This window comes from Pezoporus wallicus, unplaced genomic scaffold (genome assembly GCF_028554395.1).
Source record: "Pezoporus wallicus isolate ANWC-B61680 ecotype Strahan unplaced genomic scaffold, APGP_CSIRO_Pwel_v1 scaffold_3294, whole genome shotgun sequence".
Lineage (NCBI taxonomy): Eukaryota > Metazoa > Chordata > Aves > Psittaciformes > Psittacidae > Pezoporus > Pezoporus wallicus.
The window spans coordinates 13,561,846-13,587,869 of record NW_026635478.1 but is presented as its reverse complement, the minus strand read 5'-3'; the positions used below and the strand labels follow the sequence as shown (position 1 = coordinate 13,587,869).

At 44.8% G+C, this 26,024-nt stretch overlaps 1 protein-coding gene across 7 annotated transcripts in view; it reads right to left on the bottom strand.

Annotated features, from left to right (window-relative positions):
• SLC4A4 (solute carrier family 4 member 4) overlaps window positions 1–26,024 on the bottom strand; it is a 202,858-nt gene that overhangs the window by 6,949 nt on the left and 169,885 nt on the right. For 6 of the 7 annotated variants that reach the window (XM_057428369.1, XM_057428362.1, XM_057428378.1 and 3 more), the window contains 11 exons: window positions 24,286–24,419; window positions 19,978–20,249; window positions 17,605–17,675; window positions 15,942–16,130; window positions 13,236–13,349; window positions 12,724–12,885; window positions 8,703–8,881; window positions 7,818–7,890; window positions 3,644–3,712; window positions 3,049–3,222; window positions 935–1,096 (listed from right to left, as the gene is read on the bottom strand). In XM_057428369.1, the coding sequence (XP_057284352.1) occupies window positions 935–1,096; window positions 3,049–3,222; window positions 3,644–3,712; window positions 7,818–7,890; window positions 8,703–8,881; window positions 12,724–12,885; window positions 13,236–13,349; window positions 15,942–16,130; window positions 17,605–17,675; window positions 19,978–20,249; window positions 24,286–24,419 (1,599 nt within the window). Of the gene's footprint in view, window positions 1–934; window positions 1,097–3,048; window positions 3,223–3,643; window positions 3,713–7,817; window positions 7,891–8,702; window positions 8,882–12,723; window positions 12,886–13,235; window positions 13,350–15,941; window positions 16,173–17,604; window positions 17,676–19,977; window positions 20,250–24,285; window positions 24,420–26,024 lie in introns of all 7 variants that reach the window. The other variant, XM_057428413.1, reaches the window with a different exon arrangement.

Here is a 26,024-nt window from a genome sequence, read left to right as displayed (position 1 = left end):
CCTGTCAGTGACCTGGGCAGGGGGCTTGAGGAAGGGACAGCTGACTTTTCCTGCTGCCTGCCTCCTCCCAAAGAGCAATCCCTTCTCACTTCTTTTTCCTGCTGTGTTAAAATGTTTTGGGTTTTTTTCCATATTTCGGCCATCTTACCTCTGCCTGCACCATAGAAAAAGCCCTTCTTCAGGAACCCAGGCTGGTGCACAGTAGTTCATGCTAGAGCTGGGTAGGAGAATGTTCAAAGGCACGAGGACTACATTTCTTCTTTTTACATATACAGGAAAAAATAGAACAATCTAAGGCACATGGATCTGGTCTAGGCAGGTCACCTTGCTCAGCAATGACATAAGCAGCTACATTTCACTATTTTAGGGCATTCTGCAACCTAAGGTAGGACCAAAGAGTATGCTGCATCAGGGCATGTATGCTTTGGAAATACTCAGGTCATGAGTATTATCACCAGAAAGCAGTCTTGCCTTCAGTGCGACAAGTCACATATATTTGTGCCTTTAAAAAGAGTAATTAAAAAAGTATCAAAAAAAGAAACCAGACAACATTCAGAAGCAAAAGAGCTGCTGGTGAAAACCATTCTCCTCCTAAAATGTAAAAGACAGCGACAGGGGAGAGAGGCAGAGGAGGGCAAGATGAAACCAGGCAGGATGATGAAAGGTGTTCTAGTAAAGGGCATGACATCTCAGCAGGTATCTAGTGTTCTTGTGGAAAGTGTGATTTCATTTTTGGCAGCGCCAGTATGACCTGCCACAGGCTGGTGACATCTGAAAAAGGGAAGACAATGTAGAAAAGGAAGCTTGTTTGTTTGCTGCAGCAGCAAAAGACTGAACCGTTCAGCTTCAAAAGAGGCTGGGGAGGGGCATGGACAGTCCCCTGAGATTAGCTACCTAGAAATGAGTGATTTGACAAGACCAGAAAGCTCCTTACATCATCATTGTCACTGTCCACACTGCCCTTCTTCTTCTTCTTCTTCTTCTCATCCTCTTTCTTTTTCTTATCCTTTTCTGGAATGACGTCGTCAAGAAAGCTTAAGTCATGCTGGGAGAAGAGGTAGTCCATGGCTTTTCTGACTGCTACAAGTGCCAGGATCTGAAAAGGCAGACAGGGACATCTCAGTCACAATTTACCTTTAATAGGGAACACTGTGCATTCCTCTTTATGCTGCTTCTTAATCCCACATGCTTCAATTCTGGCTGGAAATAAACATACCACCACCAGATGCCTACCAAGCCTCACAGGCTGAAAACTCAACTTGACTACTAACAGACATAACCCTGACAACTGCAGACTGCCTTTAAGATGAAAAGTTTGTTCTGAGCAATGATGATCAAGGGCACAAACAATTCCTAGCAAAAGATCTCAAACTTCGACTTACGTAACTCAAGACGCAATTATAGAAGTAAGAACTTACTTAGGGGGTGGAAAGATGCCACGTAGACACCCGTCATTATGCTGTTATGAATTACTTGTGTATTAAAAGTGCTTTATATAAACAGAGGTTTGGTTACTGGCTGGATCTTCATAGATTGGAAGTTTATATTTATAGCCTTTTTGATCATGAGTGCAAATAACTGAGGTTTTGTCATCAGACCCAGCTACCTCTAAGCTGTGACCACATCACCGAGTTTGCACCGTTGTAAAAAACTTCAGCAGTCTTCACTTCACTCGTATTCTCTCTTACAGGCAAAGAGCGTCCAGACCTTAGATTCAGCTTTCAACAGCATGAAAATGCAGTGGAACAGCATTTCAGTGGGAACTGCTTATCTTTAATGCCTTTATACATGAGCATGTGTCCCAGCAAGAACATGTGGAGGATTTTTTTCACATGCATCGTCTTTTCTCTTCTCATTTCACCAGCAGCAGAGAAAAAACGCTTGACCTTGTTCTGTTTTCTGGTTTCCCTTTCCTAACTGCGCCCACAACTGAAATTCTGCTTGTCTGTAAACCTGAAACCAGGTGATATTGGGCACAGGTTTCTTCAGGGAGTTTCATGAAGCTTCGACTTTTCAGCAGTCCAACCCATGTCCATGCCAGAGACCAGACTTGGCAGAATCTTTGTGCATGCAGCTATGATCTCATTGGATCCACATCTAATCCATCTGTCCCTATGGCTGTTCCAGCTGAGCTACAGGTCCGGCACAGAGGTGGAGAAGGACCTACTCTGTGCTCCCTCATTTAATGTGCATGGTCCCAGGTTTTGATGCCTGAGGCAAAGTGTACATATAAACTCCTCGTAACAGTTGTTTGGTTTTCATTTGGTGTAAGTGTCCATATTTGTACCTCTAGCAATAATCTAAATGCACAGAAAGCTGTTTCATTATTCCCCTGCTACCAAGGGAACAGAAATACTTACACAGAAATACTATATCAAACTGACTGAAGAGTATATATTTAAGAAACAGTTGCTCTGCATCATGAACATTTTACCTCTCAACATCCAAAATGAGCTTGAACATGACTCTGATGTGCATTATTAGGAGGAGGACAAGCATCCTGTAGACTTACATTTCATCCTCTGATGTGAAACACATGAAATCAACATTATTGTCTTTTCACTCAAGCTCAAGGAAAAAACCCATTATTTTTATTTTGCTGCTGATTTAGCTAATCCTTCCCTCCATTTGACACACCTCTTAGCAGCGAGCCTCACTCTTGGTTTTGTCACTTTGTGCTATTTAAAAGCAAGGGAGGCATTTTCTGTATGGTAATTAGTGTGGACTGAAGAAGTAAAAGTATGCACCACTCATTTGTTATGCAGCTCGAGGAGAAAACATGGGAAATCTAACCTTGGCAGCCAGAAATAGTCAGAAATAACTACAGCTTTCTGGAAAAAAATTAACTTTCCAGGCTTGTTTTCCTCCAGAGGATTCATGGAAAGGCAGCCATGGGGAAACTGACCCAATACAGTCTTCCCTCACAATGGAGGCAGAGCCCCAAGCTGAAGATTTAACAGGGAGAGGCTGTTTGCCTGTTCATAGGAGGGTATGACCGTGAATGAAAGGTGAAGGCTGCAAAAGGATGTGAAGGAGATCATCACCTACCATGACAGGGAATATGATAGCAGCCACGGTTGACTTGAGGATCCAGAGGAGGGCCAGGCACACTACCTGCAGGAAGGTGAACAGATGGACCCTGCGCAGCGGGACATGGCGCAGGTAGATGAAGTCAGGCTGGTGTTTTAGAGGCATCAAGAGCAGCTTCAGACGATCCATGAACTGGGGAGGAGAAGAAATGGAGATTTAAACCCAGGATATAAGCGAAAGAGATACAAAAGCATTATTCCACTTCGGAATGTGACCTTGAATCAACTTGCTTTCTTTCCATTAAGATGAACCCAGTAGAAGACCCAGCAGATATGCTCTATCCTCATGGATGTGTGCTTAATGAAGGGTGGACTAAACATGTTAATTCATCTGTCTCAAATGCAGGTCCTAGGTCTACCCTATAGTTGGCAACTAAACCAGGTTGGACATGGCTCGGAGCAACCTAGTCTAGAGGAAGGTGTCCCTGCCTGTGGCAGGGGGTTGGAACTGGGTGAGCTTTAAGGTCCCTTCCAACCCAAACAAGTCTGGGATTCTATGATCTTCTGGAGAAGGCCCAGCAGGGAGCCAGCTCCTGGCTGTCAGGGGGACTCACCTGCACGCCATTGAGGGAAGCAACACCCATGTAGAGGAAGACACCATAGAGCACAGGCATGGGAATGAACTGTTGGGGAAGAGCAGGAGACACTGAGTGAACAACCTCCACACACAACACACAATTAACATGTTGGTGGACATGATTCCTAGCCTCGGAACACCACAAATCGAGTTGCGCCTATGCACGTCACAGGTAATAAAGCAAGCAATCCTTACTTTGTGTTTCGAGAGCCAGAACATTTGTGCAGTCACTGGAGGGCTCAGGAGCTGGGCAGGGGCTGAACAAGCCCTGAGCTCCACCAATTAAATGGGAAGAAGTTCTTCACTATGAGGGTGGTGAGGCACTGGCACAGCCTGCCCAGAGAAGCTGTGGCTGCCCCATCCCTGGCAGTGTTCAAAGCCAAGCTGGACGGAGCTTGGAACAACCTGGTCTAGTGGAAGATGTCCCTGCTCGTGGCAGAGGTTTGGAAGCGGATGAGCTTTAAGGTCCTTTCCAACCCAAACTAGTTTCTGACTTGGATGTCTCTACAAGAACTAAAAGGAATGAAGCCAGGCAGTGTCAGTCAGTCAGCAAATTAACAAAGAGACGGAGTAAATGTGTTCCAGTAAGCCTCAACCTGCTTTTCATGTAGTACAGAATATCGGGTTCGAAGGGACCTCAAGGATCATCTGATCCAACCTTTCTAGGGAAACCATGACCTAGAGTAGATGTCCCAGCACCAAGTCCGGACAAATTAAAAGTATCCAACCCTGGGGATTCCACCACAATCCTGAGGAGATTATTCCAGTGGCTGGTTTTCCTCATATTGAAAAATTTTCCTCCTGTGTCCAGTCGGAATCTCCTCAGAAGTAACTTGTGCCCACCACCCCTCATCTTTTCCATGTGAAAACCTCTTGGCTTCTGGTGAGAAGCAGAAGGTAGAGAAGAAGAAAAGACAGCATGATCCTGTGGTATGTCCAGCTCAGTAAATCATGGAAATCCATGAATCCTGCATTGGTGATGACAAGTCATGGCAACCAAATCTCTGACTGCTCCATCTTTCACACATGTTAATCCACAAATATTCACAAACACAGGACAGTGAATAACTTTCTTCACTGCCGCTGCTCTTTAAAACACCAATTTCTGCTCCTTTAAGTACTACATGCTGCCCATTCCTCCATCACTGGTCCTGCCATCAGGGACATCGCCCTTTGGAAGCGAGGATGGTGCATGGTAACACACAGGAAATAAGCAACAGTCTTTGTGTGGTTCAGTTTGAACCCAAGCAACACGGACAGAGCTCTGCCGTGTCGCCGAAGGGAAGCCTTGATGCAGTGACGGGCGGCTGCCACTGAACGGCAGCCACGGCCCAGCCAAGGCTCCCACGACACCGGTGGCCAGCACTACCGCTTGTAACGCATTCAGCAGGCAAACAGCGGTGTTTTATTGTATTCCCCACCACATTATTCATTGTTTACTGGCTCAAAAACAGTGACGTGCAGGTATCTCTGGAGGCCTTGATCCCCAACACATGCATTTCACTTAGGTACATGAGTACCAATGTCACCAGGCTATGTGCCATCCTTCCCGGTCTATATTCTTCCCTTCCCTCCAGAGTCTTATTCCCTACCATCCCCTGCAAGCTTCATGATTCCTAATAAATCTTTCTCATGAATTTATTCCATTCCTTGAGAGAGCTGCGTTGATATTTTACCCCAAAAGCCAGGAATTTTTGCCACAGCTGGGGTTCAGTGCGGCCACCACGGGGAGGGATGAGAAGCCAGCATGTGGTTCACATAGCTGCGTGTGTCCAAGGGATTCAAAGCCCTCACTGAATCTGAGAGATTAAACAAGATAATATCTCCTCCAGCAAATTGGGTAGGAGGCTTTCAGAGTCGAGCTTTTTAGCCCATTTACATTGCTCTTTCCCTCCCCTTCTAGTTCTGTTAGCTTTAAAGAAAGAAAAATGTCCAAATATTATTTCCCTATCCCATGATAATTAATCCCGTAAATCATCCCTAGGTGAAACCTCAGTACATTATCCTGCAAATAGCAAGCAGTGCGTTCATTCTGGAAGACTTGCTTTTGGCAAAGTACTCCCTAACTATGGGGTTGCTGGCTCTGGCACTCCAAGCAAACCTGCTGCTAGCCAACAGAATTAAAAATGTATTTATAGGAACATTCAAAACCAGCGCAAACACTGCAAAACCCACAAAAAACAAAGATTGGATTGCCTGTTTTTATTGAATTTGGGATCGTTAGTGTCCAATTTGCCGCTGGCATGAGGAGACTGCAATGTTCTGCAATGGATTTAGCAAGCGGTTCTCTCGAGGAGAGGACCCTGCCACTTTGTTAAAGGTCCTGAAATACTGCCAGGTTCTTTTCACTGGCACGTGGGTGAGGAGCGTGCCCATTTATCCTCAGGCGTCCTCCCACCAGTATCTTCCTCGTATGCGTTCTTAGGGGAAGCACAAATAATTAATGAATGAAGCAATAACAGAGGGAATAATGGATCCCAGTGCAATAGGAAGAGAGATCGTGCAGGGAAAGGTCACATGAACTAACAAACAGAATTATTACCAACCAGGCATTAAATTAAGGGCACGGAAATGCCTGTTTGTGCAGAGGAGGAAACTTACCAAGACACAAAAATTTGCCAGTTGTAAAAACAACCTTAGGAATCAAGAATAGGAACATGCTGACTTTGTAAAGCCACCTTCTCAGCTTTATACATACACAGGCAGTATCACTGCTCTCTGCTTGCCTCCTCCCCTTTGGGCTCACATCTACCTGTGCCTTGCAGTCCCCATGGCTTCCAACCTCCTCATGACCAAAAACTCCTTTGCTTCCTACAGAAATGCTTCTCTGTACACCTGTCTGCTCCATCACGGAGTTAGCATGCATACTGCCATTGTTCCAATACATATGTTACTTTTCTGACATATTCTGCTCATACCATTAGTCCAAGGAGATGGACTTCTGCAGCTGATATCTCCAGAATACCTGCACTTGGTGCCACTGAAACCATCGTCCCTGGAGAAGGTGGTATTCTCCACAAGACATGGCTAAGCAGGTTTTCAGTTTCCTTCCATGACCTGATGACCTACTAAGGACATGTTTCTCTGTGGCTATATGCCAAAAAATTTCAAGGTCTTGGAAAATAGCTACCCACCTAGATTAAATGGCACATCAGCAGCACATCTGTCCAGAGCCTTGGCTAAACTCACTCTTGTGAGCAGGTTAAAAAACTACATTTAATTGCACTGCTTCCCCCAGAAACACATTTTCCATACTGGGCATTGCTTCTGATCGATAAAGAATGTGCTATTTCAGGAGGATCTAACCTAAAAGAATGAAAATTTGATTGCTGCAGAAGCTTCACACTGTCTTGGCAGCTGCAGCAGGCAGGGTACAGCTCTGCTATGGCGGTGGCAATGGTCCCGAAGATTTCTGGCCAAAACTGTACCCATGGATAATACCATCAGCTGTAGACTCTGCTCATTGCCACCATTTCTGCTTATTCTTCTGTGTTGTGGCTGCCCCATCCCTGGCAGTGCTCAAGTTCAGGTTGGACGGGGTTTGGAGCAACCTGGTCTAGTGGAAGGTGTCCCTGCCCATGGCAAGGGGTTGGGACTGGATAAGCTTTAAGGTTCCTTCCAACCCAAACCAGTCTGTGATTCTGTGGAGATGCATGCATGCTCAAATAAATACAAATGTACTTTTAAATCAACATATCCATCTGTTAACCTGTGTCTTCCACACAGCAACCCTACTGCATTGCCAACTGTCCTTCCATCATGCCACCAGCAGGCTCTCAAGCTTTATTTTCAATATATTTTCCACAAAACACATGCACAGCAGAAGTGTGCAATATAGAAGGAAACTTTATGCAAACATGGAAGACAAATCTTAAAATGAAAAAAAAAATCACAGCCTCAAGACCACCAGCCCTGAACTCGGTAACTATTACTATCCAGCACACTACAACAATGTTATTCTTTCCTTCCAAAAGGTTTGTATTTAAGCTTCCAGAAAACTGTAAAACTGCATCAGCAATTTAGTTCTCACTTATCTTCTTTTCCACACTTCAATGATGAGCTTTTTCAGTAACATAAAAATAGCCTGATAGTGGCGGTGGTCCTATCTTGGCTGTGTGAACAGAAGGAAGCAGAAAAGATGCTGCCCTTACCTTTAGGATGGGAGCCATGAAGACAGACACACCAGTCAGAATGAAAACAATGACTCCCGTGACTCTCTGCTCCCTGAAACAAAATCATGGGGTGAGCAGGATGGCGTCAGCTTTTGCCCTGCTTTTAGCCCTCCATTTTTCAAACACCTGATCAGTTTTTGTATGTTGCTCTGCTGTCTGGGGATCAACAGCATGCTGCTACTCAATAAGGAGGAGTGTGTTTACATATTAAACATTAGAAACCAAGAATCCAAATCCTCTGCACAGCAGGATTTATAGCAGGCAAATAGGTAATAAATCACTAGCTCCCCACTCTTAGATTAGTAGCCTATTTCAAGTCCTGGTCATAGAACCCCAGCAGTTGGACAGATGGTGCAGGACTCTGTGGGGTGCTGAACATGTGTCTTCAGCTGCTCCCTTCATCCAAAAATACTTTGGCCAGTCGTATTTCAGAGTACTGAAAGTTAACCCATTAGATTTCTATTTAGTCACTTAAACAAGTGGTTGATTTCCAGAAGTGCTCCTATGGGCAGCACTTCACTTAATTAAGGCAATCAAATACAGAAAAAAATTGCTTGATTAAGTAGAGCTGATGGCCCTAGGCATGGCAGGTTTACACTTTTTACCATTCTGTTTGCTAATGTCCAATTTCCACAGGTGAAGAAGTCTGCAGCAAATTTATCTCCTTTCTCAACGACAAAAAAACTGCATCTGATCTGGTTGAATAAACTTTTGAGGAGTTACATGGGTATTTGTCCAAGGAATTGCCGGAGAGCAATTCCCCCTGAACCTCTGCACGTGTCCTGCTTGAAGCAAGACCATTTATGGTACAAACTGATCTCTGCGGGCAAACAAGGCAACTAAGGCCTTTCTGGCTTGACATACCTCACTCCCAAAAACTTGGGCTGCTCTCCAGGAGCTGAAGTTTCTGTCTCCATCTTCAAGCTGTCGATATGAGCAATGGAGATGACAGTAGCAGCAACATACCAGGGCAGACCCATAAAGGAGCATATGATCATCAGAATAGCCACCCAGAACAAGTCCAGATGATATCCAGCACCTTTCTGTGAAGGGAGACAGATAACCTTCAGCTTAATTATTCTAAATACCAATGAAACTGTCAGAGCTCCAACCCATTTCCTTCTACAGCATCTTTTGGCCACAGAAATTGTCATAAGAATCACAGAATCATAGAATGATTTGGGTTGGAAGGGACCTTAAGATCATCTAGTTCCAACACCCTTGCCATGGGCAGGGACACCTCACACTAGACCATGTCGTCCAAGGCTCTGTCCAACCTGGCCTTGCTCACTGCATTTACTACTTCTTAGGGCAACCCATTCTAGTGCCTCACCACCCTGACAGTAAGAGCTTCTTCTTTATATCTAATCTGAACTTTCCCTGTTTAAATTTGAACCCACTACCCCTTGTCCTATTGTTACAGTCCCTGATTAGGATTCCCTCTCCAGCATCCAAAGAGCAGAGTAGGAGACATTGCTCCTTAAAGGGTAAACTACCTGACTCTGCAAGGAAAACAGATAAGTGTTAAGAGTTCAGGCAAGCTCTGAAGACAACAGCATGCAGTAAGCCCTGGAGAGCACCAGACTTCTAAGCAAGTCTGGCAAAAGACCAGTTACCTTGTAGATAGACACTACATAGTGCCTGGAGGTTCAGCAGGTACAAGCTGGGACCAGTCTAATGGTTCCTTACAGAGGTAGCTTGACACAGCAGCCCATGAGTTAGACAGCCACCTTCACCAAAGGATATTTGGTGAGGTAAATGAGGTAAACCATTGCTGTGCTACGAGGACTCCTTCTGAGGTGGTGGGAGACCTAGATTGGTACCTTCTTAAGCCAAGTCACCTTGTGTCTGTGTAAGTGACAGCTTAGATGTGTACAGGGCTTTCAACACCCTTCAAATCCTAAAGGTAACATTTGCCATTTGCTGCCTTAGAGTGAGATGTGAAGTCCCATATTTAGAATAAGGATCAGCTGGTGGATCTCACAGTTCGGTCTTCACAACTGGTCTGAGCCTTGCTGATAGTGCCTGGTGGTTGCACCCGCCTCTGGGATTTTTTGGGGAAAGCAACAAGAACAGCTGATGGGCTCATACCCTATTGAAAGGAGAAAGCTTTCCCTCTTCACTCCTTTTCAAAGACCTCTGATCTTCTATTTTTTTAATCCTTTAATGAACTAACACATGAACTCCACCAGTCACAAGCGCCAAGAGAAGAAGCGAAGAAACAGAAGAGGCACCAAAGAAAGGGATCTACAGAAAAAACACTTGAAAAATCTCTAAGGTCTGCTATTTGAAAGAAGATTAACCTTTTTTTAATCCTGTTCTATTTGATTTTATTGGAAAGAACAAATGATCTGGACCTCTTTGGTGACCCAAGAGGGAAAGCAATCCAGCTCCTCATAAAGAGTCCTCATTGTTTTCCTCATATGTGCGCCGCTTACCTTGGCTGGCCAGCAGCACTGGGACAGGCACTTAGTGACAGCCTGCCAAGACTCCAGCAAGGAGCTAGCAGAAAAACCCTGTTCTTCTTCTGGACTACCATAGAATTTGCACATGGAGCTGTTTTTTGTTGCAGAGTAGCAGAATCGGACTCAAGAACTTCCAATTAAACAAAAGAATGTCCTCACAACCATAACAAAAGAAGCAGGAAATAAAGTTTTTATATGAAACAGTACTTTGCTGGACTGTTTATAGCTTGTTACTAAAAGAGTACAGCCAGTGCTGACAGCACAATCACGTTGAGAGTGCCTATAAGCTGAAGAGATGAGGAGCCTCTTCTTCATGGAAAAATAACACTGAATATATTCCTCCAGTGATTAGGAAAATGATAAGTCTGCTTCGGTGGGTGCATGAGACGGTAGTGACAGGACAAGGGAGAATGGCCTCAAGCTGACAGAGGGGAGATTTAGACTAGATATTAGGAAGAAATTTTTACTATGAGGGTGGTGAGACACTGGCACAGGTTGCCCAGAGAAGCTGTGGCTGCCTCATCCCTGACAGTGTTCAAGGGCAGGTTGGATGGGGCTTGGAGCAAGCTGGTCTAGTGGAAAGTGCCCCTGCCCATGGCAGGGGCTTGGAACTGGATGAGCTTTAAGGTCCCTTCCCAAACCAGTCTGTGATTCTATGATTAGGAAGATGCAGGCACAGATATATTGAATATATCTGCCCAGATTGAGATGGCAAAAAGGGACGTTCTGAGGGTTTTGGCTATTTTTTTTTAAACCAGCCCTATAAGCCCATCAGCCAGCACTCATCGCTGTGCACAACAAACCCTTCCCATTCCCTGTTACTCTGCCTTCCTCCTCCAGGTCAGGTTGACGACAGTCTTAAATCACACACTGGTTGTCTAATGTCCACAGTGACCATGTGAATGGAAAAATCCTCCTCTTTTCCACGTAAAAGCTCCATTCAAATTTCCAGCAGGTATCTAAATAATAACCCAACATTACCCATGTTTTGAGGGAGTCTTTACTCTCACGGGGTAGGCTACTTGAAACATGCCCCATTAGCAGGAAGGGAGAGTTGTCTTTTACATGAATTTAATATTTTTCAATAGAACTGGCCATGCAGGGCAAGGAAAAACCCTAAAGGCATGAAAAACTGCATAGCACCGGTCTGGAAAGTTTATTTAAAAAACAGAACTACATCCTAGGCTGTTATATGTCAGTGGATACAAAGCTCTTCTTCAAATAACATCCAACTGTGGCTATGCCCTTGGTATGTTCCATATCTGCAGCTTACTGGCTTGTTCTAAGGGAATGAACAGTTTTGGTAGGAGGTATTAACTGCATTTGCTGGATGCAGAGGACAGCATGCATTTACCCTACACCAGCAAACACCCAGAATGACTGGCATCAACTTTTCTCCCCAGTTTCTGAGTTTAATGATTTCTCATCTCCTGCTGGAAATGCAGAGCATGCCAGATGGACAAATAGAGCAGACAAGCGAATAAGTTTATCTTTGGGGACAGATGTGCATCCTCCTTCCTTTTCTAACTCTTCAAATGGCAGTCTTGCAGAATTACCAAGGCAAACAACACCTCTAGGGTCAAGACTGGTGCATTCTGACATGAACATCCAGCCCTTGACTAAGGTAGACCAGAACTACTATGAGTAGAGCTGCAGGGGCAGCAAGGTTAAGGCAGCAGCTTAGACATGGTTCACATCAGTACTCTTTACCAAACAAAGTTTGAATAGCCTATATTCACAGGTTCTCTTTGCCATTCCCAAATGTTTACAGTTGGAGAGTGAAGCACTTGCAAAGAAAGACCAAAATGTAAAGGTTTTAAGAAACTTTTGGGTTTATGTTGACATGAAAGGGAGTTTTAAACAAAAGTCCTGCCTCTCCAAGAAGGACTGCTTTGATGTCTTATGGCTCTACCCACCTCTTTTCCAGATGAGCAGTGGGCAGGATGTGATGGGTCTAAGCCCCTTCCTTCCCCTACAAGGGACAGAATAGCTGGCTGGTTCTGTGAAATCCAACTGTTCCTGGCATGGGACCTCTTTATGATGGAGCAGGGAGGAGCAATCTCAAAGCTTCTCATGTGGGAAAATTTCAGGCCACAGGATGGTGAAGCCAACCAAAATGAGTATGAGTAGGTGCTTACTGAAAGAGGTACTGAGAGTTGGCCCTGCACTGGGTACTTGCTTTAGGACGAAGGCCAATGCTGCTTGTGCAATGCTGAAGCTACTCAACTGAATCAGTGGCTTTTCTGGCAAAAAAACCCCTCTAAGCTAGTTAACAAAATAAATACTGCTGTTAAACACCAGCAATGACTTCTCTGAGGTGGCATGTACCTTCAGCACTGCCACAGGCCCTCCTCCATCTCTAGCACAGAAAAAGCACCAGGCAGCTCTCTGCATATGTGGAAGACACAATGTACACCCACCTTGAGCTTGTGCTCCTTCCTGTTGACGATGACAGCTGTGATCTGCTGGTCCATGAAGATGAGGATAGTCACCAGCAGTGCAGGGATGGCTGCTGCCAGGTATACCCACCATGGGTTCCCTCCAAAAGGTGGGATAAACCAACCTCTCTCAGGGCTGGTTGGCTTTTAATGGCAAAGAAAAGAGAGCTTGCATTAGAGCCACAATAGAGGAGTGACGACAGCCTAAATACATTTGTACTTCCAGCAAGGAGGCTACAGGAAGACACTTGAGGTTTGAGACAATTTCATCCTTCCCATCAAAAGCAACAAAAGGTTCAAAGTACAGAGGCAGCATTTAGGAGATAAATAATCCAACCAAAATGATATTAATGAAAAAATTATGTGAGTAAACCAGTCCCTTCCAGACAGCTGACTGGTCTCCTGTTATTTTATACAAATCATTTTATACATGGCAGATGGGTAGAAAAGGGAACCTCTTCCAAAGGCCACCAAATAAACTGACAATGACCTACCTTGAATTCACTTGGCACAATTAGTTTCGGTGTGTCCACACCTACCAGGGCATCTATTCCACAGAAAATCAAAATGGACAAGATAATGGCAAAGTCACTGATGAGCTTCCGGGCCTGGAACAGAAGTTGATATCATAACAACAGTAGTTAGTACTATGAAAGACATCCTGCCCCTCCACTCTGCTCTCATGAGACTCCGCTTGGAGCACTGTGTGCAGTTCTGGTGTCCTCAACATAAAAAGGACATGGAACTGTTGGAACAAGTCCAGAGAAGGGCCACGAAGATGATCAGGGGCTGGAGCACCTCCCGTATGAAGACAGGCTGAGAAAGTTGGGGCTGTTCAGCCTGGAGAAGAGAAGGCTGTGTGGAGACCTCATAGCAGCCTTCCAGTATCTGAAAGGGGGCTATAGGGACTGAAGAGATAGGAGAAGGGAAAAGAGGGAAAGAGAAGAAATGGTATTTTACACCAGACAATGGAAACTTCCCTCTAGAAGATGGAAAGACCCAGTGGGTTCAAACTTAAACAGGGGAAGTTCAGGTTAGATACAAAGAAGAAGTTCTTTACTATGACAGTGCTGAGGCACTGGAACGGCTCGCCCAAAGAAGTGGTAAATGCTCCATCCCTGGCAGTGTTCAAGGCCGGGCTGGACACAGCCTTAGGCAACATGGCCTAGTGTGAGGTGTTCCTGCCCATGGCAGGGGGTTGGAATAAGATGATCTTAACGTCCTTTCCCACCCAAACCATTCTGTGATTCTATGGTTTAGTTTCTATGTGATGCTCCAGGCTTGTGCTTGGTGGCAATAAAAGCTCATAGTTTCTTCTTTTCTAGAAACAAAGGTGCACATTGTTGTGCCTGATGCCATTTGCCAAAATGTGCCTTGGTACTTCTTTGCGCTGTCTGAAAGCCAAATAATTAAGCCTAAATGGAAGAATGAAAACAAGCCTAAGGAAAAAGAAAACTGCTTTTCTAAGAAACTCCTACACAAATTCTTCAAGGCAGTCTCACTGATGTTCATTTGACAGTGGCCAACAACCATTGGTATGGAGACCTAACTCATCTACGTCAGTTCCTGCAGACTCTTTAGGATCAGCTTCCAATATTAACAGGTATTGAATATTTGTCTTTTTTAGACATATAAAATACTGTCTCCTGTTTGCCTTCTGACCTCTGCGTCTTTAGGATCCACATATCCATGTTTTTCTATGCAGGGCCAGAGACTGCGTCTTTGACACGTGTTGAGCTTCTTCTATTATTGCAGGATTCCTAGGGTGTGTGGCTTCAGCAAAAAATACTGATGTCCCCGGACACCATGATTTTAATGTGACTGAATTTGCAACAGGGATTTAAAAAAAAAAAGGAAAAGGGAAGAAATGGTGTTTTACACCAGACAGTGGAAACAGTCACAAACTTCCCTCTAGAAGATGGGAAGACACAAACTTCCATGACAAATGACATTCTATAGGACTGGCAGAGCTCACATTGCTCTCTAAGTTCAAGCAATCAACCAGCCTAAACAAGACAGGAAAACAAACCGGGCTTCTCAGCTAACTCCTCAACATGCCCTAAGAAAGCAACAGTCCTGAAGGCAATGGAATATTACAACTTAAAGCTGGCACTGGTCACACCCTGAAATTTAACTGGGCAGGACCCACTGTGCTTGTCTGTAACTGCAAGGTCTTTTCAGAGCGCTTGTTCCTTTCAGGTTTCCTGAGTTCACATGGTTACAGATAAATTGAGCTGCATTCCAGCCTGGATGGAATTTGTTTCCTTTTTATTAAAAATAATAGAGGTTCAATCGTAACACAGCAGAACAGTAAACATCCATGCAGGATAAATCCCTGTGTGTCAGAATGCCAAAAATGGGGGGGGGGGGGGGGGGGGGGAAGGTGCCTCAGAGAGAAACATAGCTTTGGTATGCATGGAAACTGCCAGTTTGCACATGTGTCCTGGTGACAAAACAAGTGGATGTCCCTGAGGTGTGTGTAAGCTGGTTTAAGTTTGAGCAAAATCTTGTTTAAATCCATGCAGAGGTTTTTCAGGTCATCCTTATTTTGCATCTGATCCTCAGAGAAGAAAGGGAATTGCTGCTTTGGGTCCCTACCATAAGGGGCAGATCAGGACTGTAGCTGAGTTCCACAGTTTTGTCTTCATTTCTGAGTATTTTAAACGCTATTTAAAGCTTAGCTGCTCTTAGTCAGTGAAAAAGCAAAAGTCTTCTTTTGTCCTCCCCAAATACTCCCTGGGGCTATAAGCAGGGAGACTTCTGACATTAATAACCCCTTTTGGTTGTTTGATTTCTACAGAACAGCCACACAACCCACCTCAGGGTCAGTACATCCCATTATACTGTGTACCTGATACTGAAAATGGCCAGATGTATATGTACCTGACGGACTCTTCTGATTTCTGAAGGCCGATATACTGATATATCATGATATATCTCAGCACATTTAAAATCACTGCCCCATGACACATTAGGGCTCATTTTGGCTCTTCTGCTGCCTTACATGTGTCCTCCAGAGACACTGAATGACAGCTAAACAATACCAGGCAGTCCTTGGTTTTTACCTCAATCCATGCAAACTGGCTTCCCCACAAAGCATTCCTCCCTATGTGTGTGTGTGACAGCGATACCAAAAGGGAGGCTGACATTTGCACTCTGAAACAGTAAAAGAAACAAGAGTGCCAGGCTGAGATACTCACAGTAGTTGGAAAATAGCGGCTGGTCTTGAATTTCTTCAGGGCCATGGAGCAGGTGTAAGTGCCAAAAAAGAGGATGAAAGACATGAGGGTGATGTCAGGGACATATTCACAGTTGTTGCCCACAAGCTGTCCTCCGTATTTCAAGCACTCCTTCATTGTCAGAGATGACCAGTCAATGGTGGTATTGTACTGGAGAGAAAAAGAGAGGGTTTCCAAAAAGCTGTGCATGAGCTGCTCATGCGAAGACAGGAATGGGGACAGATCATAAGGAAAGATACTTGGAGGAAAAGGGAGCCACGCTGCAGAGGTTAAAAATCACTGCACAGACAGAATGGATTTAAACCTGGACAGAGAATGGCATTACCTGGTAAGAGAGGACAGTCTGGACCTTGGAAAGAAGACAGAGATCTTTTGACCTCTGCTGTGGTCTGCCAGCCATGCTGTGCATTTTCTTCAGTTGGAAACCTCACGCTGAAGCTGGAGTGGACTAAGACCACCTGAACAACACTAAACCCAAATCTGCTTCTCTCAGATCAAGACCAGCACTGTTTCCACAGCAGAAAATCTTCCTCCTTGCCCTTTCAATGTTAAGTCCAAGCAAACCTCAGGACTCTGCGACCATTTTACTGCTGACATCTGACTAAGAGGGGATCTGCAATGTATTTAAGGTGTTCTCTAATTTTATGACTGCACGCATCAAGAGCTGTTCAAGAGAAGGTGAAGCTGTAGCAGAGCACCATCCTCCACTAAGTACAGAGGTTTTGTTCACTTGAATGTCGCTTCGGGTGGTAGGCTGTGAACAGGCTGTAAAAATCAAAGGAAGCACTGCTCCTCCACACAGCTGGAGCTCCAAAAATTCCATGTGGTTTACAAACAAGCAGTCAGAATGATGCCAAGGTTGAACTTCCCTCTCTGCTACTCTGGTCCCAGCACATCCAGCCACCTTCTCCCGGGCTTCAAGGCAGCACAAGCCTCTGCCAAGCCACTAAAACCTGCTCAGAGCACCAGCTCACCACCAAATACAGCTGTTTCCCTTGATTTATGCAAGAGCTGAGGGTCTCCTCCCCACAGTCATGCCAAATAAGAACCTGCATTTGAATTTCCTTTAATTGCTTCCATTCTCATTTGAATATGTCCTTACTCGTGATCACTGAGTGTGATGGGCAGCCAGATGTTACAATTTGGATTTCAGCTCTCATTGTGGAACCTAGAGCTGCACAGGACATGTTAGATGATCATCTTCTTGGTGCTTGATGTGAAGCAAAGCCTAAAGAAGGGGCTTTTCCCCTCCCTGCCCTGCATAATCCAATCACATCAGTGCAGGAATGAGGATAGAACAAATCTAAATGCACAAGAGGCCAAGAAAACAAATGTGCATAGAGCAGCAAGCTATATGGGAGAGTGGGACTGCAGAGAACATATATGCTAACAGCAAGAAAAAACTAAACTATTTTTAGGCATCTACAAAATTCTGTCACTCAACACTCTGGGGGGTTTTAGAATCACATCATCTGCTTTTCTGCCTGAAAACCCCAATGAAAGAAATCACAGTTCTGGGAGCCACGACATCAGAGAGAAAGAGTATTTTAGAATAACTTTACATGAATAAATCCATAGAGGCTTCAAAGGCTGTATCATCCCAGCCCTTGGAAAGGGCACTTACCATGTCAGAAGACGAAGAGAACAGCTCATCGGCTGACGGCACCGTTGTCTTGTTAAATAATGAGCTATTAACTGCAAGAGAGGACAGAAAGAGGAATACCATGAGTATGGTGCTGAAACAATGAGGAAGGAAAGCGATTTCCAGCCACTGAATCATTTGTTAACTCCACCAAACTGCTGGCAATGTCTTTGCTCAAGTGAGTCAAAAGTATTGTTTCAGAGTCATGATCATCACCAATCACTTAAAAAACAGAAAGCAAAAGCTAAGTGAAACATAATTCAAACCTAACTGCTGTTTATCTTGGAGTTCATTGTAAAAAAAATTACAGAAAACCAGACAGTGTAATATTTCATGGCCTTGCAATATTTTTCTAATGATTTATGGATTAAAATAAATATCCGCAGAACACTCCTATAATTATTAATTTAAAATTGATGCACAACCCCAAAGACATCCCAAAGAGCAAAATGCATTTCAGAATCCAGCACACACACATTTTTCAAGTTAAAAAAGATAAAGAGTAATCAAAACCAAGAAGATGAAGATCATTTCTGTAAAAAAAGGGGCAGCATTCACTGTGGCAATAAATGTTTTCCTTTTGTCTTCCTGGGATTAGAAATCATTTATTTGAAATTTCATTTAGAAAAGCAACCCTTCCTGAAAATAGGCTTGTCAATTACATCCTCATGTGTTATGTAGGTTTTGCAAGGGCTGATGCCAAAACTCTGGAGCCAAATCTTGATGACATGGAAATCAAAACTAACTGTGAAAGGCCTGAACTGGAGTACGAGGGAAGAAGAGTTAGCCTCATCTCTGGCATGACAAAGATCCATAAAGTTTTACCTGCACTGACATTGGGAAAAAAGCAAAGAAATCTCATCCCTGGTTCCAGCACAACCCATGACAGCTTCTCAATGCCTACAATACCTCAGCAGCAGCAGGCATTATCTGTACTAGAAGGGTATCACTGGAAAGAAAGTTCTGCTACTGCACTACACTTTGTTTCCTAAAACCAGGCAGCCCCTTTTGCTAACAGCATGGATTTTTGCCTGAGCGTTTTTATGCCATTTGCATTGTTATTCCATTTCCTGATGCACGCAAGCTTGCAAACTTTCAGGGACACAATGTTAGCACATAGAATAACTGATGTTCTCAATGTTCTCTTGGTACCTGCTTAGAAAACCTGCTGCTGCAAGACCACAGCTATACAGACACACACATATATCAGTGTATTTCAGACCTGTGAAAAGCCAAACAGTTAGTGTCATGAGTGATGTGCTAGCAGCTATTTAAAAGGCCACTTGTTCCTGTGGAAAATTCTTTGCTTCTGTGTATCAGATCCACTGTGGAATGACGTGCCACCAAACAAGGGATGAGAATGGCCAAAGAACCCAGTGATGTGGTTTAAACACTGGTGTTTAGATGGCAAGTGGAGACCTTCAATTTGGCATTGACCATTCCCCATTGTCCTAACTCCAAAAAATAAACCACCCTGTAATTCACACGGAAGCAGAACTAGATCCAAATCCAAATGCTGGCAGAGAGCCTACTAACTAACGTAAGCACATAGCTCCTCGGGAATCAGTTCCCAACACCTTTTGCACAGAGGCAGTGTACAGCAACCAGGAGCATTTCCTGTTTAACAGGTATATTGAGATAACCTGAAGTTTACTTTGAGCATAAACCAAGTTTCTTACTCACCCCTCATTGTTTGAAGGATCCTAGGAGTGGCTGCAGCTTCCCTATTAGTGTGAGACAGCGTACTTGTGTTTGTATTTGGGTTGTGTAACCGTTTGTTCCTGGTTGTGCGGCCAGATCTATACATATGCTGGCTATACCTGCCTTGCAGCCCACACTCTAGTGATAGGCTGAACTGTTAGATAGACTTCCCCTCTGCTCTAGTGAGGATATGTTTGTGCTTTTCCACTCTTACATGCAGCCAGGAGGTGGCAAACCACCCATGTTTGGGTCATGCCCTGAATAAATCCTGCTCCTGCTGTTGCCAAAATGGCATAGCAGATACCAGGGGTGACCTGAGCAACGTGAAAGTGACCTGGCCACCACCTCTGCCCCTTCACACACTTCTCAGAGGAATGCCATTCAGGATTTACAGCCACCGAGACAGGGGTAGAGGCAGCTTCTCTATTGGTGAGGATGCTCACACAAGGAGCCTCAGGAAGGTCGGTTATAATGACATTCCAATTGGCATGTAATTCAGCTCTCAGCTTCAAAATAAGGCTAAGATAGGATATCTGAACACAACTGATAAAGAAGGATCTACCTGTTTATTATCTGGACTGCAGCACAATAGAAAAAGAAAGCAAATGCAATCTCCTATCTGCAAAGTGGAGAGCTAATTAAACATTATCTTACCTGGATCTAATGGTTCACAGGCACAAGAGTAATGCGTGATATAGTCCACCTTGAACTCAGAGTTGATGGGGTAATGATCTGCCAGCTTGATCATCTTCTTGAAAGCATCATAAATAAAGATGAAGCTAATAAGGGAGGAGAAACCTTCTTCAGTGAAGCGGGTGAAGTACTTGACCAGGAAGCTGGCGTCAGTGGCGACGAGGATGAGACACAGGAAGGCTGACCAAAGGCCGATCCAGAGGCGAAACTCCAGGTAGTCAAAATCATTGTCTCTGCAACAAGACGGGTGGGCAGGAAGGGAAAATGTCAGGGTTAGAGAAATCCATGCAAGATCGTGACTTCCCAGCAAGAAGTGGTGAACCACAGCCTCGGGGACCTGTGCTCATTTAGACTGAACAGGAGTGTTCCAAGAGCTAAGCTCTCCCTTTTCAGCCAGCCAACTCATAAATGCATGCGGTGCAATTTAATAGCCAAGGTGGCAGAAAAGCATGCAGAAGTGGTAAGTCTTGCTTGTGCTTCCAGTAATGAATGTTACCAGTGAATTCAACCTCTTCCTAGGCTTCCCAGTAAAAATCCTCCCTTGGCAAACACTCACAGAGCTGCAAAGGCCCCACAACATCCAAGAGCAGCTCAATGCTGACAGCCTTCCACCAGCTGAAGACAAAACCACAGTTTATGCATCTCCTTCAGAAAAGCAATGTCTTGCCAAGCTTCACAGTCAGGAGCCTGCGTTTTCATCTCTCAGGCCCTTGCACTAACCAAAAGAAATCAGAACACCAGCAGGAGGAGATCAAGAAGCACAGAGCAGAAGATAACAAACCCTGGTGCCAGGGGAATGATGGAGAGAAGCACATTGTTCCTTCCTGGGAAGTGTGTTTGCCCCAGTTTGCTATACCCTGAGGGTGCAGAGTCCAAAGGCAGGCTTTCAGGACAGAACAAATTCAAAAAGCACAGCACCAGAGCAGATAAGGCCCTGCCAGAGAGGTAACTGCCTGCTCTGGGTTAGCAACAGGAGGCAGTGGGGCCAGGAGCCCCAGCCCCAGGGTCTTCCCTGGAAGCCAGAATCAGGGTTGAGTATTTGCACTCAACCCAAGCCTCTACAAGTCTTTCTCCTTATTGTAGATAAGATACGGGGAGGGCTGCAGGCTTCTCACACTGAGAGACTGACCTGAAAGAGGGGTAAGGAACAAGGAAGAAGCAAAGTGATGATTTAGAAAAAGAGAACAGAAAAAAATCCCAAAAGACCCCTGTATCTCTGAAATATCCAGTCAGTGCCAATGAGAGCAGGAGTGTGGAGACCAAGTGCGGAGAAGACAGCTGGCCGAAGCCCAGATGGCATCCTGACTGCACACCACTGAAGAACTTCAAAAGGTTTTAAACTATTTTATTATCTTTTTCACCCTCAAAGTCCTGCAGCACTTCAACATCCTACATGCACAATACGTATTCTACATACAATCCATCCAGGGATGCCCCATCCCTGGCAGGGTTCCAGACCAGGTTGGACAGGGCTTAGAGCGACATGGTCCAGTGGAAAGTGTCCCTGCCCATGGCAGGGGATTGGAACTGGGTGAGATTTAAGCTCCCTTCCAACCCAAACCAGCCTGGGATTCTATGATAATACAACAAGCTAAGTACTTTTGCTGTAACTAATTTTATTTCTGAGGTCTCGAGGAGAAACCTTCCAGCCTTCTGTGGCTGGAAGGCAGAAGGGCTGGGGTCCTGCTACCCTGGAAAGCCCAGAGCCTTGCATCCCACTGCTTCCAGCTTGAAAACCCAGACTCACTCCAGACTGGAAAGCCTCTGCATGGAAGCAGAGCTCACCAATCAGGGTGTGAGCTGAGCCAGGGTGTTCTAGAGCATCAACCCACCCAAGCAAGCAGGATGCGGGTCTGTGGACATGAGGCTTTTTCAGCTATCTCTCCATGCACACACACTGACAGAGTCACACTTAAAATGAATCAGTAGATGGGAAACCTTTCTAATTTTGCTCCCAGCAGGGAACAGCATGCTGTGAATATGAACAACCACAAATGCATTATTGAAAAAACACAGTGCTTGATTCCAGCTTCCTTGTGAGAAAGGATCCGTTGAAAAATCCTGCCAATCTGCTCCAGCAGGTTGTTAGGACAATAGCTTTTATAGCCACCTCCTCCTCGGGTTAAAAATAACCACCTTCTCTCTCTCAAAACCATAAAAAGCATTTTTCCATCTTGCTTTTTTCCTCCCATGTGCAGCACCTGGGCTCTGACCTGCCCACCAGATGCAAACAGCTATAGCATGTCTATTCCTGATTTTACTCATTTATTCCAGTTGAAGGAAAAAAAGAAAGATGCCTCCCGCTTCCTCTGCTGTGGAGCTTTCAGTTTCCCTCCCTGGAACAGTCTAATTTCCTAATATCCAATCTCAGACTCCCCTCTGTCAGTTTAAAGCCATTCCTCCTTGTCCTGTTGCTACCTGCCCTTGTCAAAAGCCCCTCTCAAGGTTTCTTGTTGGCCCCTTTAGGGACTGGACACTGCTCTAAGGTCTCCCTTAAGGTCTTCTCTTCTCCAGGCTGAACAGCCCAGCTCTCTCAGCCTGTCTCCATAGCAGAGTGCTCCAGCTCTCAGAGGATCTCCGTAGCCTCCTCTGGACTCAAGTGAGTTCAGTAACCAAATGAAATCGTCTTACTCCAAGAGTGTAGGATTGTGCATGTGGGATCACATGTAAGTGCATCATTAGCCTTAGAAGAAGCTCTGCTCCTCAGAAGGCTTCTCCAACATGTAGAGTATTCACAGGAAAGACATGAGTATATGCTCTCAATTATTTCCAAGTAACTACCCACAAGATTAAATATAATGAGGAAGGAGATACGACAGCCCAACACACACCATGTCTCCTGCTTTACTGCAACCTGCAGCCTTGTTCAGCTTAATAATTCAATAGACCTTTTCTAAAAATAACCACCAATGGCTGAAGAGCTAGCTGTTCCACGTCACAGGCGACTGCTTTTGAAAGAAAGCTTAGTAATGCCTAAACTCCAAAAGCTCTTGGTTTTGTGTACTGAAACACCAGTCCTTCACAGCTTGCAATGCTGTGAATGCTCCCTGATGGGGGAAGGGAGGGCTACATGTTATTTCTGGTGTTTTCTGTATAACCTAAAATGATCTCCTTGCAGAACACCACCCAAAGGATCAGTAGTCCTACATGTAAAATAGTCAATGAGAACATCCAGTGAAATGGGCTCTGGGTGTCAGCTATCATCGCTGCATCAAACTTAACACGGTGGGGATGAAGCAGAACCTCTCTATGCTCAGCTCTGGAGTCCTGAGTACAGGAAAGACATGGACCTGTTGGAGAGGGTCCAGAGAAGGGCCACAAAAATGATCAGAGGGATGGAGCACCTCTCCTATGAGGAATGGCTGAGAGAGCTGGGCTTGTTCAGCCTGGAGAAGACTCCAGGGAGACCTTATTGTGGCCTTTCAGTTCTTAAAAAGGGGGCCAAGAGAAAGATGGGGGAAGAATTTTTAGCAAGGCCTGCACGGATAGGACAAAAGGTGATGGTTTTGAACTAAAGGAGGGGAGATTCAGGCTGGATGTGAGGAAAAAATTCTTTACAATGAGGGTGGTAAAATACTGGCACAGGTTACCCAGAGAGGTGGTGGATGAACCAATCCTGAAGACATTTAAGGCCAGGTTGGATGTGCTTCTGGGCAACCTGATCTAGTTGCAGATGTCCCTGCTCATTGCAAGAGGATTGGACTAGATGACCTTTAAAGGTCCCTTCCAACGCAAACTATTCTATGCTTAAAAGTTTATACAGTTAAAAGGGGAAAAAAGAATCCAACCAAAAGCATTTAATGTAGCAGAGCTCCACTGAGGAAATCTGGGAACAAACAGAGCTGTTTCTATAGGTGCTTCTGTTTATGTAAGTAATAGTGATTACTCCAAATGAGTAGTGATTTAAGGACAAATTGTTAGTGAAATAAAAAGCTGGATTTCTTTCTTTGCTCCTATGGGAAATACACCTGCATCAACTGGGGAGCAGCAGCCCACTGACTGTAACTGCTGCAAACTTCTCATGGAGGACAGGCCTGGCCACGTATTTCCAAGAGGCTCTGAGCAGATACACACCCACCTGCTGGCAGCACTCGGGGACATGCATGCCTATGAAAATCCCTGATGTGATCGCACTGCTAGCTCCACACGGAACAAAGCGATGTTTCATTTCATGTCCTAAATCCCCTCCTTCCCCACCGCAAGCCATCTCATTCCCTAGCTAGTACTTCATTAGTGTGAGACATTCCTCCCCTCCTTCCTTGTACTTACTTGCTGAAATTAAAGAGGAGCCGTTCGAAGACAAGGACAGGTCCTGTGCTGCTCAGAATTGTGAGTGGCTGACCAGCAAAAAGGCAAAATATCGCACCAGCGACTGCTGTGCCCAGGAAACTCTCCAACACGCCCTACGGTAGACACAGGAGAGAGGTGAGTTCTACTGAATAACCCTTTCTATTAGCTCTGTTGCAAGAAAATGTGTAGTTGTATCAGTGACTGGTGGTGTGCTGTACGATGCTGATATAGCTAAGTCAAAAAGAAGACCATCTTCTGCCCTCTCTCGCAGCTGTGCACACTGATGTGTTCATCCCACACAATTCATAGCTACACACGATAATCAGCAACTTCCTTGGTTATTTCTGAGGCCCAGAGTTTGATAATGCTGTATCATATTTTACATCTGACAAGGGGAGGAGAGTGTTTCTGAAGATCACTTCAAGGATTTGACAACTCCTTGAACATCTCCCACATTTTTGATAGTAAAGATACATGTTGGTAGGGCTCTTCCAACAGAGATGGGGCTAGAGGACAGCAATGATGTCCTCCAGAACATCAGAGCGTGGTTTTTCCCTCCTCCAATTGAGCACACATGCTTTCTAAATAAATAAGATGCTCCTCTTTGAAGCAACTGTTTTAGTAAGACACAAACCAAACAAGGCTACTTCATCCAACAGCCACATGTTCAGACCAAGGATCATCGGATGTCACCAGCAACAAATCCATATTTAACAGGCTCTACAATTACCTTTGGCATGTGTGGCAAAACAGCTTCACCTGAGAAGGATAAAAGAGCATACTTGATGCATTCTTGCATTTTCATGTCCAACTAGAGCTGGGAATATCTACTTATAAAATGCAAAATGTGGATAAAATATAAACGGCAATAAAATACGATTACTGACTAAGTGTACATCCTACAGAAGTGACAGAACTCACAGGACCTTACCTTGTTTGCTCTTACGGAAACTAATCCCTTTACACTTGACTGAGCTTTAAAGGACCAACCACAGCATTATCTTCTACTGAGTAAGACGTGCAGCTATGAGCATCACCCTCTCCAGGAATACTCACCCAACAACCAGGGGCAAATTTAAGCACAGGCTCATGTGCTCCATTGTAGTTGTGTCCGAATCAGCAGCCTCATTAACACTGCACATGCTTAGCAACCAGCAATTAACAGCATGCGCAGATCCTTCTTTCCATCTGTGACAAACTGCAGGGCTGGGGCTGCAGTTTGTCTGACTTATCAGTGGCAACGTGAAGAATTTAAAGTAAGTTTTGTGTCTCTCTTCCTTGGAAAGAGCCAAGTTAGTGTTTACACTGAGGAAAGTATGGTCATAGGATCCTAGACTGGTTTATGTTGGAAGGAACTTAAAGCTCATTCAGCTCAACCCCTTGCTATGGGCAGGGACACCTTCCACTAGACCAGGTTGCTCCAAGCACCATCCAACCTGGCCTTGAACACTGCCAGGGATGGGGCAGCCAAAGCTCCTCTGGGCAACCTGTGCCAGCACCTCACCTCCCTCACAGGTAAGAGATTCTCCCTAATGTCTAATCTAAATCTCCCCTCTGGCAGTTTAAAGCCATTTCCCCTTGTCCCTACAGGCCCTTGTCCAAAGCACCTCTCCAGATTTCTTGCTGGCCCCTTTAGGAAATGTAAACTGCTCTAAGGTCTTGCCTGAGCCTTCTGTTGACACTGTCATATGTCAAACCAGTATGTTACTATGTAGAGC